This window comes from Heterodontus francisci, chromosome 16 (genome assembly GCF_036365525.1).
Source record: "Heterodontus francisci isolate sHetFra1 chromosome 16, sHetFra1.hap1, whole genome shotgun sequence".
Classification (NCBI taxonomy): domain Eukaryota; kingdom Metazoa; phylum Chordata; class Chondrichthyes; order Heterodontiformes; family Heterodontidae; genus Heterodontus; species Heterodontus francisci.
This window is the reverse complement of record NC_090386.1, coordinates 30,772,851-30,786,489: the sequence shown is the minus strand read 5'-3', so window position 1 is coordinate 30,786,489 and position 13,639 is coordinate 30,772,851. Positions and strand designations below refer to the sequence as shown.

At 44.7% G+C, this 13,639-nt stretch overlaps 1 protein-coding gene across 8 annotated transcripts in view; it reads right to left on the bottom strand.

Moving 5' to 3' along the window:
- The window catches only part of LOC137378036 (engulfment and cell motility protein 2), a 168,772-nt gene that overhangs the window by 84,359 nt on the left and 70,774 nt on the right, over positions 1–13,639 (bottom strand). For 7 of the 8 annotated variants that reach the window (XR_010976543.1, XM_068048077.1, XM_068048080.1 and 4 more), the window contains 4 exons: positions 11,468–11,637; positions 10,039–10,059; positions 8,372–8,471; positions 751–902 (listed from right to left, as the gene is read on the bottom strand). Coding sequence is in view for 7 of the 8 variants with exons in the window: in XM_068048077.1 (XP_067904178.1) it covers positions 751–902; positions 8,372–8,471; positions 10,039–10,059; positions 11,468–11,637 (443 nt within the window). In the remaining variant the exon portion in view is untranslated. The remainder of the gene's footprint in view (positions 1–750; positions 903–8,371; positions 8,472–10,038; positions 10,060–11,467; positions 11,638–13,639) is intronic. The other variant, XM_068048083.1, reaches the window with a different exon arrangement.

Below are 13,639 nucleotides of genomic sequence, written 5' to 3'. Positions count from 1 at the left end.
ACCAGAGGACACTAATTTAAGTTGAATGGCAAAAGAACCAAAGGTGACATGAGGAAAAATGTTTTTTATGCAGTGAGTGGTTAGGATCTGGAATGCACTGTCTGAGTGTGATAGAGGCAGATTCAATTGTGGCTCTCAAAAGAGAATTGGATAATTATCTGAAGATAAGGGCTTTGGGGAAAGGGCAGGGGAGTGGGACGAGGTGAGTTGTTCTTGTGGACAGTTGGCATGGACACAAAGGGCTAAATAGCCTCCTTCTGTGCTGTAACTGTTCTAGGATTCTAATTTTTGTTTGATTTACCTTTTTATGCGATGGCAGGGAAATAGTTAATCCACAACAGTGTTGCTGAGCTGATAACACCACACTGCCACTAGATGTCAGTGTCCTCACGGTGGGCAGAGAGGATTCTCGTCATCTCCACAGCCAGCCTCATTGGTTCAAGAGTAATTCTGCACCCACTTCCCAGGCAAAGCTCACCCAGACAGTGAGAGAGTGGGTCAGTGCCAGCTTATGATGCGGGCAGTGGGTCAATGCCACTCTAATATAGTTTTCAAAATAAGGTAATCATTCGCAGTACCAAGAACAAGATAGAGACACACAGAGCAGCCAAGTTTCAGATTTCCTCAGTGATTGAAGATGCTCAGTTTCAACATTTTGCTCAGGATTCAAGGTCTAATGAAGCACGTGTCATCCACTGAGCTATCTAATACTCACGTCTGAGCTAGTGCAATGAGCTGGGTAATACTTACACCTGTAGATGGGCAATGAGCTGTCCTACAGTGATCTCCTCTGCCACTTTTTTGTAGAGGCTCTGGCTGTTCAACACCATGCTCTCTAGAATAGCCAGGGACCGCTGTAAGATGGAGGCATCCACTGTCGTTTGGTTGACGTAACTTGCAATCTGGGAAATGGGAAATGCATCATTAGGGATGAGAGCCAAGGACGGTTTAAAAACAGGGTATAGGTGTCTAAAAGGGACAAACCTGATCTACATTCTGCAGTTACTTGACTCCAAGAGTGAGGTAACAGAGGCGGATGCAAGGACATGGAAAGAGAATGTGGTTTCGGATTTTTTTTTTTTAATTCTTTCATGGGATGTGGGCGTCACTGGCTAGGCCAACATTTATTGCCCATCCCTAATTGACCTTGAGAAGGTGGTGGTGAGCTGCCTTCTTGAACTGCTGCAGTCCATGTGGTGTCAGTACACCCACAGTGCTGTTAGGGAGTTCCAGGATTTTGATCCAGTGACAGTGAAGGAAAAGGATATATTTCCACGTCAGGATGGCGTGTGACTTGGAGGGGAACTTGCAGTTGCTGGTGTTCCCATACGTCAGCTGTCCTTATCCTTTTAGGTGGTAGAGGTCACAGGTTTGGAAGCCTCTGTTGAAGGAGGTATGGTGAGTTGGATTACTCTTGCGAAGAGCCAGCACAGAGACAGAGGGTTGAATGGCCTCCTTCTGTGCTGTAAAAGATCTATGGCTCTAACTGTCCCTCTGATTTTCAACAGTTTAACATAACAGCAAATTGTTAAACAGACAACTCTTTCCAAATCTTAACACATTAAAATTGCTGGATGGAAAACGGAGGGCAGAATATTCCAGGAGGCGAGGCCAGCCAGTTAGTTAGTGAGCAGGCGTAAAACTGATAGTTAACGATCAGATAATGAATCCGGGGGAAATATACTGGGACATACCGTAGCTACTGCCTCGGACAAACACAACCCGTTTTCAAATGCTGCTGTTTTGTATCATCTACACGATAAACGAAGACAACATATGGCAATGTTGGACAACTGTAGAACACTAAAAAATAAATCTGTTCCAGAAAGATGGACTGACCCACCAGGGTCTCTTGAAAATATTTTTGTTTTACACTAGCAACTGAGCACAAAGAGATATCTGAATTATAGGGATCAGCACAGCAGTTAGAGATCATCCAACACAGAGACTAGAAAGAAGGTTTTTCATTTATATAACACCTTTCACAGCCTCACGAAGTCCCAAAGCGCTTTTCAGTTAATGAGCATCTTTAAAGTGTAGTCATTGTTGTAATGTAGGAACAGGGCAGCCAATTAGTGCACAGCAAAATCCCACAGGAGAACTTCCTTACTCTTTTTCAAACAACGTTTTAGGATTTTTTACATCCACCGAAGAGGGCAGACAGGACCTTGGCTTAGCGTCTCATCCAAAAGCCGACACCTTCAACAGTGTGACACTCCCTCAATACTAAACTGGGATTATTTGCCTGGATAAGTGCTCTCATCTCTGGAATGGGATTTGAACCCACGACCTTCTGACTCAGAGGCACTAATCAACACAAATATAGAACACTAAAAATGAATCTGTTATGGAAGGAAAGACAGGCTGACCGGGGCCTCTTGAAAATAATTTAGTGTTTCACAAGATAAACAGTCACACCACAGCAGGAGTTATTTGTATAATAGAGTTCTGCACCACAGACTGGGATCATCCTGTACCAATCAGACTAAGTGCTGGAGGGAGCCTCGACTCTGCGGTTTTCTGGACTCAGAGGTGACTCATAGTACTCGTGCTGGTGGTTGGTTCAAGTCTCAGCGCCGGAGCCAAATACCCAATCTGGGCCAACACTGTAGTACAGCAGAGAGAGTGCTACTCTATTGGAGGGAACATCTTTTAGCTGAGGCACCTGACTCCAGATTCCAGGGCACTGCTTGAACAGGAGGAGCACGCAGCTCTCTCAACGCCCGGGCCGGCTCTGGCCCCTCCTCCCAGGCCGGCTCTGGCCCCTCCTCCCAGGCCGGCTCTGGCCCCGACGCCCAGGCCAGCTCTGGCCCTTTTCCCAATGCCATCAGAAACAGATAAGCCATCATTCAGCTCATTACTGTTTATAGGATCAATCTGTGCACAAAATGGCTGCAGCATTTTCTTTTTTACAAATCACTACAGTTCAAAGTGACTTATTCTATGTGAAGAGCTTTGAGAAGTTTCTCAATGAGAAGATGCTGTATAAATATACATTGTTTTTCTGGAACAGACTGCTGGGAACCTGTAATCCTCTCATTTGACTCAGTTGCACCAAAAGATATTAATTTTTTTTTGTTAATATACCAGAAGCATCCTCAGGGTGTGTTTTATTCAGGGCTCCCCCACCGCCCAAAAACAATGAAGCGCCAAAATCTAGAAGTTGGTGGCAGCACCAGTCCTGTCAGACAGCAACAGTCACAGTTTGTAGGCGTTAATTAGAACAGGCAGGGTTGATGTTAATTAAAGCACGCAGCACGTTCCCAGAATGTGACATCAAACCTGCAAACCTCAGCACTCTGCTTCAGTGTGACCTGATTCTGATAACAAGAAGTCTCACACCTTCCAACTATCTCCATGGTCTTGTGTATGAGTGTGTCTCTGTATGACAGAGAGAGCACATGCACAATTGAGACAGAAAGCAAGAACGAGAGGAGAGCACAGAAGGAGACTGAAAGAGAAAGCATCAGAGACTAAAAGCAGGGAGAAAGTAAGAGTGAGGAGTGGGAAGGAGATAGAAAGAGAGCATGAGAGAAAGAAAGAATAGGTGTGAGGGGGTGAATAAAGGGAGAGAAAAAGAAAGAGTTAGAGAAAGAATGTGAGAGAGTAAGAGCGAGGAAAGGTCAACAGGGAAGAGAGTGAGGAGAGAAAGAGACAGAAGAGAGCGAACAAGATAGAGACAGAGAGAAAAAGGAACACACGCACACACTCGCTCTCTCGCACACAGCACACTGATCAACTCAACTAGATGAGAGCCCATTCGTTTTTTCCCCTTCAGGTTTGCCCACTCCTGCTTTCTTAAAAGTCCCAGCTCTTCGCTGGTAGGTTGAAAAGATAACAGCTTGAGAAAGAGTAATATTGAAGCATACAGGGAGCAAGCAGCAGAATGGGATTAACAGGAGTGGCTCATACAGAGAATAAACACCAGCAGACTAGATGGGCTGAACGGTCTGAGGCATTCTACAATTCTAGGGCCACAGGCACTGACAGCAAGATGCGAGTAAGATGTGTAAAGGTGTGGGAGGAGATCACAGCCAAGGTCAAATTTTTACCCCACACATACACACACCCCTCCCCCTACCCAAAGGTCAATGTACACTCATCAGGTGTGGGACTCCAGACTGATATTCATTTTTCGAATCCGGGGTGTGTGTGTACGTATGCATGAGTATAAAAGAGTGTGAGTGAGTGGGATTTAAATTTTAAAAACTTGTTCTCTATCTCCACTCACTCCAGGTAAACAATTCACAGTTAATTCTGCTAAAATGAACATGCTATTTGCCTCAGATCATACATTTTACTCAGTTTTAGCTTTGAAACCAGTTCTTATAAAGGGTCTACACCTGAAGCATTAACCTGCATTTTCAAATGAGTGGTGCTGCAATTCCAGCAGTTTCTGATTTTATTTCTCTGTTTTCCAACATTTCCTTTTTTCTCCCCCCCCCCCCCCCCAATAGCAGGATTGACCCAACAGGCCAGTGAAAGCGTCTACTCCCTTAATATTCCTGCTGGGCAATGATGTGTGACACAGTGAAAAAGGAGTTAACCTCCCTGGCTTTGTGCCACTCAAGAGTCCTTGCAAGAGGCCTCTGGGCTGTGGGAAAGGATTTCTTGGCTGAAGCCAGCGCTGGAGTTTCCCACGGGATAGAGAGTCTGGAATTACTTCCAGGCTCAATGATCTTTGTGTCACTGCAGACGAAGACTGAATTAGTCCAGAAGAAATATACAAACTTTGAGGTTAAGCACTTGGCAGAGGGGAGGCAATTGTTTCATTGGTACCACTTGCTCAGACACCAAACCATTCCTGGTTTTTAAAAAAGAAAAAGGTCTTGCATTTACATACAGCACCTTTCACAACCTCAGGACATCTCGAAGTGCTTTACAGCCAATGAAGTACTTTTGAAGTGTAGTCACTGTAGTGATGTAGGAAATGCAGCAGCCAATTTGCACACAGCAAGCTCCCTCAAACAGCAATGTGCTAATGATCAGATAATCTGTTTTTGTGATGTTGATAGAGGAGTAAATATTGGCCAGGACACCGGAAAAAAATCCCTGGCTTTTCTGCGCAATAGTGCCATGGAGGTTTTTACATCCAACTGATAAATCAAGGCCTTTCCTGCACCAATGTCTCATCTGAAAGATGGCACCTCCAACAGTGCAGTACTCCCTCAGTTTATCAGTTGGATGTAAAAGATCTCAAGGCACTATTTCGAAGAGCAAGGGAGTTCTCCCCAGTGCCCTGGCCAATATTTACTCCTCTATCAACATCAGAAACACAGATTATCTGTTCATCAGCACATTGTCATTTGGGAGCTTGCTGTGCATAAATTGGCTGCTGCATTTCCTACATTACAACACTGAGTACTTCATTGGCTGCACTGGAGTATCAGCCTAAACTGGAGCAGGACTTGAGCCCACAACCTTCTGACTCAGAGGCAAAAGAGTCATCAACTGAGTCTCAGCTGACAGACATCTTAATTAAGGGCACAATGAGTTTTATACTCTTGACGGCTTCATTTATACCCATAGCTCTCTCAACTGGCTATCGCTTTTTCATTCTGCTCAACTAATGTCTTCCCCTGATGATGTTTCTCAACCTCCAGTTATCATCTCCCTCAACCTAAAACCCTGTCCAGAACTCGGAGACATTACTGGCCTCAGAATGTAAAGCCTCCACTTTGACAACATGGGAACACAGTGACTGCCGTGGCTCAGCTGGTGGCAGTCTTGCCTCTGAGTCAGACGGTGTGGGTTCAAATCCCACTCCAGGACTTAAGCGCAACACCTAGACTGACACCCCAAAGAGGGAGTGCTGCACTGTTGGAGGTGCTGCTTTTCAGATAAGATATTAAACTGATGCTCTGTCTGCCCTCTCTGGTGGGCATAAAAGATCCCACTGCAGTATTCGAAGAAAGGGAGTTATCCCGCTTGTCCTGCTGCCACATTTACAGTGACTACACTTCAAAAAGTACTTTATTGGATGTAAAGCACTTTCAGACGTCCTGTGGTCATGAATGACACTATATAAATGCAAGCCTTGTTTTCTTTTCTCAGCGCTCATTCTGAGGTTCCACTGGAGGTCACTCACTGGCAGTCCTCACTTATCTTACAGAAAAAAGTAAAACTAATGGTGCTCATCATGGCGTGGGAAACTGGGGAATGAAATATCTTCCATTTGGGAGACCCAGGGTCAGCATTAAGAACTCCAAAGGGTATGCATGACATGGATAGGTGCACAGTAAATGTCCATCGATCTCAACATTGCACCTCAGCTCCAATTACAGAACAGCAACCCACTCCTACACCAGTGCGAAGATTTATCCATTTACTGCTCCACCAGGCCTCTAGACACTGAAGAATGCCCTTAATTTACCACAAATGGGCCTTACAATAGCAGTAATTTCTGGCACACCAGGAACCCCCTTGTTTTGTGTAAAATGGGACTTGGAACCAGATTCAAAGGTGAAGGGGTAGTGTGGAGCCCATTGCTGAATCCAGCCTAGAATTTACATTTCTATCTGTGGGGAGGAAAGGAGAATTGGAACAAGATTAGAAAATGCTGGTAGTTTTCCAATACTACTTGGAGAATGGATATAGGAGCAATGGCTGTGGAAAAGCCGTTAGAACCTCTGTTACTTCAACTCCAATGTTGAGACACCCCTCCCCTCCTGTCTTCATCAGCACTCACATTCCAGGCAGAAGATTCCATGGGTAAGAAGTTGGACAAGGAAGAATAGAACTGGCAAGATAAATAACTTAATTCAAAACACTGTCCTTCATCAGCTTAATTCAGCTATAGTTGTCTTAATTGGAAAACTGATCAGTTTTGTGCCTTTTCACAAAATGGTACAATTTTTATAGGCTTGTATATTGTCAGCTGGCATTTTGGTACCAGTTTTCAGTACCGTTGATGAGCTGTGGTTACAAGAGGTGACAGTCCTTTTAAACAAGAAACCTAAATGAAGGGCCACAGTCCTGAGTGCACAATAGCATCAAAGTTGAAATAAAAGTAGGAAAGGAGTGAGATAAAGCCGGGAGCAGACATGGGTTTCAAAATGCTGAAGGTTGTAGGATGAAGGGAAGGTGGAAGCAGTGGGCAAAGCAAAGAGCCTCACAGTTCCTGGTAAAGAATTGAGGGAGAGCGAGAAGCGCGCTGCAGGGAGTAACAACCAGGAACCCTGGAGATTTATGCCCTGCAGTCGTTTTTTTTAAAAACTTGTGCGACGGAAGCAAAATCAGGTTATTTAAATTATTACAGAAATTAGATGTCAACCTCATCTCAGTGGGTAGCACTCTCACTTGAGTCAGAAGGTCATGCCTTCAAGCTCCACTCAAGAGACTTGAGCACATATTCTACAGACACAGAACTGAGTACAAAACTTTAGTTATGCCACACTTAGAATACTGTGTGCAATTCTGGTCGCCACACTACCAGAAGGACGTGGAGGCTTTGGAGAGGGTACAGAAGAGGTTTACCAGGATGTTGCCTGGTCTGGAGGGCATTAGCTATGAGGAGAGGTTAGAAAAACTCGGATTGTTTTCACTGGAACGACGGAGGTGGAGGGGCGACATGATAGAGGTTTACAAAGTTATAAGCGGCATGGACAGAGTGGATAGTCAGAAGCTTTTTCCCAGGGTGGAAGAGTCAGTTACTAAGGGACGTAGGTTTAAGGTGAGAGGGGCAAAGTTTAGAGGGGATGTGCGAGGCAAGTTCTTTACACAGAGGGTGGTGAGTGCCTGGAACTTGTTGCCGGGAGAGGTGGTGGAAGCAGGTACGATAGCGACATTTAAGAGGCATCTTGACAAATACATGAATAGGATGGGAATAGAGGGATACGGTCCCCGGAAGTGTAGAAGGTTTTAGTTTAGGCAGGCATCAAGATCGGCGCAGGCTTGGAGGGCCGAATGGCCTGTTCCTGTGCTGTACTGTTCTTTGACACTCCCTGTGCAGCATTGGAGGAGTGCTAATTTGAATAAGAGCTGGAGAGTTCTCCCCAGTGTCCTGGCCACTGTTTATGCCTCACAAACATTACAAACACAGGTTATCTGGTCACCTGTTTTTGGGGCCTTGTTATACACAAATTGGCTACAGTGTTTCCTATATTACAACACTGGCTATACTTCAAAAGTACTTAATTGGTTGTAAAGTGCTTTGGGACATTCTGAGGTTGTGAAAGGCAGTATAGAAATGCAAGTCTTTCCTTCTAACAATAGGACAGAGTTAATAATAATGATCCACTCCATTTGGAAACAGATCCCAAGGTCAGCAGATGACCAGATAGCCAGTGAAGAATCTTGTGTCCGTTTAATTCAGAAGGAAGCAGAGGACAAAAAGACTCTTGAAGTGGTTAGTGTTGCTCTCTTTCCTGACCTGTTTGATGAAGGCAGTGGAGATCATATCCCAGGAGACAATCCCATGGTCCATCAGCTCCAGGAATGCTGTCAGTGTGAAGGCCAGCATCTCCCCGAAACTGCAGAGAAACATGCGAGTCAAAGGTCAGCACACAAAAAGCCAGCTGGCTGCAGTGTGTGCCCGAGTTTGCAATCAGTGAAAAACAGAAAATTTTATAATTGCACCCATCCTGTGTGTAATTTGGACAGCCTTTCCAAATCTAAAGGGCACCCCCAAATACCTGTGCCGTAAATGCATTACCCGGCAGGGTTACTGAGCCAGACAAACAAGGAAGGTCCTAGGATCAATCCCTGGCCTGGCCTGGCCTGTGCTGAGTTAGCTGACCTTAGTCAGGTTGGGGATATGGGCAGTAACACTTTACTCAGCATCAAGGGTTAACGTGGAGGCAGGGGAAAAAAATCAGAGAGGTTTCCCAGTCATGATTGCTATCCGGTGACCTCCTTCCACCACTGCTGCAGCTGGGGGCCAAGATCAGACTCCACTGCAATGCCCTCCATGGTTAAATAGCTTGCTCACACTTGCATGTCTATGGTCAATTGGAGCATCAGGAACAGGAGTAGGCCATTCAGATCCTCAAGCCTGCTCCGCCATTCAATTAGATCATGGCTGACCTCTACCTCTACTCCATTTACCTGCCGTTGCTCCAAGTCCCTGGATATCCATATCCAACAAAAATCTATTGGTCTCAGTCTTGAAAGTTCCAATTGGCCCCAGGATCCACAACATTCTGAGAGGGATATTTCCAGTTTTCTATTAACTTTTCAGTGGAAAAACTTGCATCCTGATTGCCCTCTTGAAATAGCCTAGCTCCAATTTTAAGATTATATCCCCTTGTTCCCCTACCAGTGGAAATATTTTCTTTATATCAACACTATCGAATCCTTTTAACATTTTAAACCCCTCGATCAAATCAACAATCCAAAGTAATAATTAAAGATCTCCACTCAGATTAAGTACCAAAGGACTGCCAGTACCTGTGGAACCATACAAAGTAAGGGGTTTAAATGTACCTGATCAATGAGAATTAAAAAGTATGCTCACAGGAATCTACATGTCTACAATCTGCTTCTGCAGTGGACATCTGCATTACAGCATACAACAGAGCAGCCATTCAGGCTGTACCCGGGACAGGGCTGCCCAATCACCAGCTAATTAGCAGAGTAAGGACGAAACCACTAAAAACAATGCTCAGCTTGTTTAACTGCCTGTTCAGGCAGATAATTTGAATGCTTGTGAAGGAGGCAAGGAGATCTTGAAAAGCCCACTTTACTGACAATGCCCCCCAGATGATTGCGGATGGAGTGAGAGGGGAGCAGCGAGATGCACTGTATAGATCAGACGAGCAAATTGACCAATAAACAAACAGTCCAGTTGGTACAGGAAGTCCCACAGGGCAATGAGCAGCTGTCCATTATCCATCACATTGCAAAGCAATGTGTGAAAGGGATCTGATTTGCTAAAACAAGCAAGGAAGATGACAGTTAATGATCTTGCACTGCTCTAAGACTATCAATTACCTACAAAGCAATGTGACACTATTTAATGTTGGTACAAATGGTTATCCAATGAGGATGAAGCTGTCAGCCATGCTTGTCTCAATAATCTCACACAAGAATATTGTTTACCTGAATTTATCCAGTAAGTTGCTGGAAGTGAAACACAAAAGGGAGGTAAATGAGGATATTTGTTAAGTATTGGAACAGGCCAGAAATGAGAACCATGCAATATTGTTGGTTTAACTATCCCCATTCACACTTAAAACTAGAAAAAAAAACTTGCTCTGCTTTCCAATAACTTCAGCTAGTCAAGTGCCTCACATTTTACTTTAATATGTCTAACAGTGCCCCTTCCCTACACTGTGCAAAATTTTCCACAAAACAATACATAACTTTTTTTGTAGAGGACAATGATCTTAAACAGACGGTATGGTGCAAGCACTGATGGTAGCATTCAGCTCTTCAGCCAATATAATGGGGCCATCAGAGAGATCATAGGTTGGGTAATTGCACAGGAGGCCATTTATGTCAATCACCAAGGACTCATTCTGTGCCACTGCCTTCTTTTCTTTTTAACAGAAGACGGAGGAGGAACAATCTAGCAGCTTGGAACATGTAAGGCTCACCTACATTAACCACTTCATCAGAAGCAAGAATCAGCTTAGATACACACTTTGGAGGGTCTTCAAGAGTCTGATCATGAACACAGGGTGAGTCGTAGGTGGCAGCTGAAGGAGGGTGCCTGCTTTTGGAGTTCAGCTGTTTGGCTTTATGATTACAACTTGACAAGACTGCCGTGAAATGGAGGCTATTTCCCCAACATGAAGCAATGAGCAAGTCACTGTGTAATTGCAAAAGGTGACAAAAACTGGTTTTGTTGGAGTTAAAGATTCCATCACCGGGTTGTCCACTAGGCAAACCGTGATTGGGCAACATTTGCGGAGGCAACTTTCACTTTCTAGACAATGAGCACAGACGATGTACTTCTGAAAAATGCTCCCAAGGACGATGTTGAGGCACGACCCCCATGATGCATGAAGCGGTAAAGGTGGTTTCCAAAGTGCTTGGAATGTTACTGTATCCATTTACATGGAATCATACAGCACAGGAGGTGGTCATTTGGCCCAATGTGCCTGTGCTGGCTGTTTGAAACAGCTATCCAGTTAGTCATACTCCCCTACTCTTTCCCCATAGCTCTGAACATTCTTTCTTTTCAAATATTTATCTATTTCCCTTTTGAAAAATTACTATTGAATCTATTTCGCATCCCAGATCACAACAATTTGCTACATAAAAAATTTTTCATCTCCCCAATGGTACTTTTGTCAATTATCATAAATCTGTGTCCTCTGGTTGTTGATCGTCCTCTCAGCGGAAACAGTTTCTCCTTATTTACTTTATCAAAACCTCTCTATTAAATCTCCCCTTAACCTTGTCTGCTCTAAGAAAACAATGTCACCTTCTCTAGTTTCTCCACATAACTGAAGTCCAAATACTGAAGTTCCTACTTAGCAATCGTTTTAAAGAAAAAAAATGCTTTTGAAATTGGGACACTAACTTGGTTCCACTTTCCACCAGTAGAGTCAGAATGAAAATCCCTTCCATGTTAATAAACTCGGTGGCGAACGTGGCATCAGCTGAGAGTTTGGCCAGTTCCTTCAGCGCATCGAGCCGCGAGTCCAGGCCTGAAGACTGGATCCTCTCCAACAGCTGCCGGGCTGCTCGAGTCTGCGGTTAAGGATACAGATCCCATGAGAAATGGCACTTCTATAACGTGATGAATTATCAATTTAAAAATCAATAAAATGTCTAACGCGTAATACCCCAGGGATGCATCCAATTGTTCTGCTCTCTCCTCTTCCCCTTTAAGCCTGATCGGCACTTTCTGTTCCAGGTCTCTGCCAATTTTGTCCCTGAGGAAGACTACACTGGTTCCTCTTCTCCTGCTGACTCCTGCAGAATTACAGCCCCATGGGCACTGGCCCTCTGGTACCTCTTTACACTCAAGTCCAGCCAGAGAGTGTTGACAGGCTGTCAAATTATGTGGAGCGATAATCACAGCTGCATCCAAGCCTATCACAATTTTGTGATAACATCCTATGTGACTGCGATGAAGGTAAACTATCCCTCCTCATCCTCTTGACCTGTCTGCAGTCTTTGGCATGGTTTATCACACCATCTTCCTCCAACACCTCTCCTCCATCAGCCAGCAGAGTGGAACTGCACTCACCTCGTTCCGTTCTTATTTATTTATCTAATTGTAGCCAGAATATTGCCTGCAATGGCTTCTCTTCCCACTCCCGCACGTATATCTCTGGTGCCCCCCTAAGTAATATCCTGGCCCCCTCCTGTTTCTCATCTACATGCTGCCTCTCGGCAACATCATCCAAAAGCACAGCATTAGTTTTCACATGTACGCTGATAACACCCAGCTCTACCACACCACCACCTCTCTCAACCCCTCTACTGTCTCTAAGTTGTCAGACTGCTTATCTGACATTGAGCACTAGATGAGCAGAAATTTCCTCCAACTGAGTATTGGGAAGATAAAAAAGGCTTGCATTTCTATAGTACTCTTCTTGACCACCAGACCTCCCTAAGTGCTTTACAGCCAATGAATTCCTTTTGAAGTGTAGTCACTTCCCTACACAGTGACATGATAACGACCAGATAATCTGTTTTTGTGATTTTAATTGAGGAATAAATATTGACCAGGACACCAGGGATAACTCCCCCGCTCTTCTTCAAAACAGTGTGATAGGATCTGGTAACTGTGCTGAACTGAACCATGGTGTCATACCTGACCCCAAGATGAGCTTCCAGCCACACATGTGCCGGGACTAAGACTGCCTACTTCCACCTCCACCACATCGCCCAACTCCACACCCCTGCCTCAATTCATCTGCTGAAACCCTCATTCATGACTTTGTTACCTCTAGACGTAACTATTCCAATGTGCTCCTGGCTGCTGTCCCACATACTACCCTTGGTAAATTTGAGGTCACCCAAAACTCTGCTGCCCATACCCTAACTTGCACCAAGTCCCGTCCTCCCTTCAACCCGGTGCTCGCTCACTTACATTGATTCCCACTTAAGCAATGCCTCAATTATAAAATTCTCATCCTTGTTTTCAAAATCCTCCATGGCTCGCCCCTCCCAATCTCTGTAACCTCCTCCAGCTCTACAACCCTCCAAGATATCTGCATTACTCTAATTCTGCCCCATTGCGCATCCCCAATTTTAATTGTTCCGCCATTGGCAGGCATACCTTCAGCTGGCTGGACCCCAAGCTCTCGAAGTGCCTCCCTAAACCTCTCCGCCTATCTTTCTTCCTTTAAGCCACACCTTAAAACCTACCTCTTTGGCCCAGCTTTTGACCATCTGCCCTAATATTGCCATACATAGCTCAGTGTCATATTCTGTTTAATAATGCTCATGTGAAGCCCTTTGGGATGTTTTATGTTAAAGGTGCTGTATAAATGCAATTTGTTGTCCTCGCAGACACTCTTTCTGGCAGTGTCGCTCAATAAATTTTCGATTCTTGCAGCCTTCCAGCTGCCCCAACTGCGACCCATCCTCTTAGCACAGGCACAATCTATGACACTGAACTTGCTTGTTGATCTTGGAGTGGCTTTTGTAGGTTGACTCCATCTTCTCTAAAAGCCCATCCAGTCACACACTTCATTTCCTATTTGTCAGGATAACTTTCACCTGCGCTTCATTTCCAAAA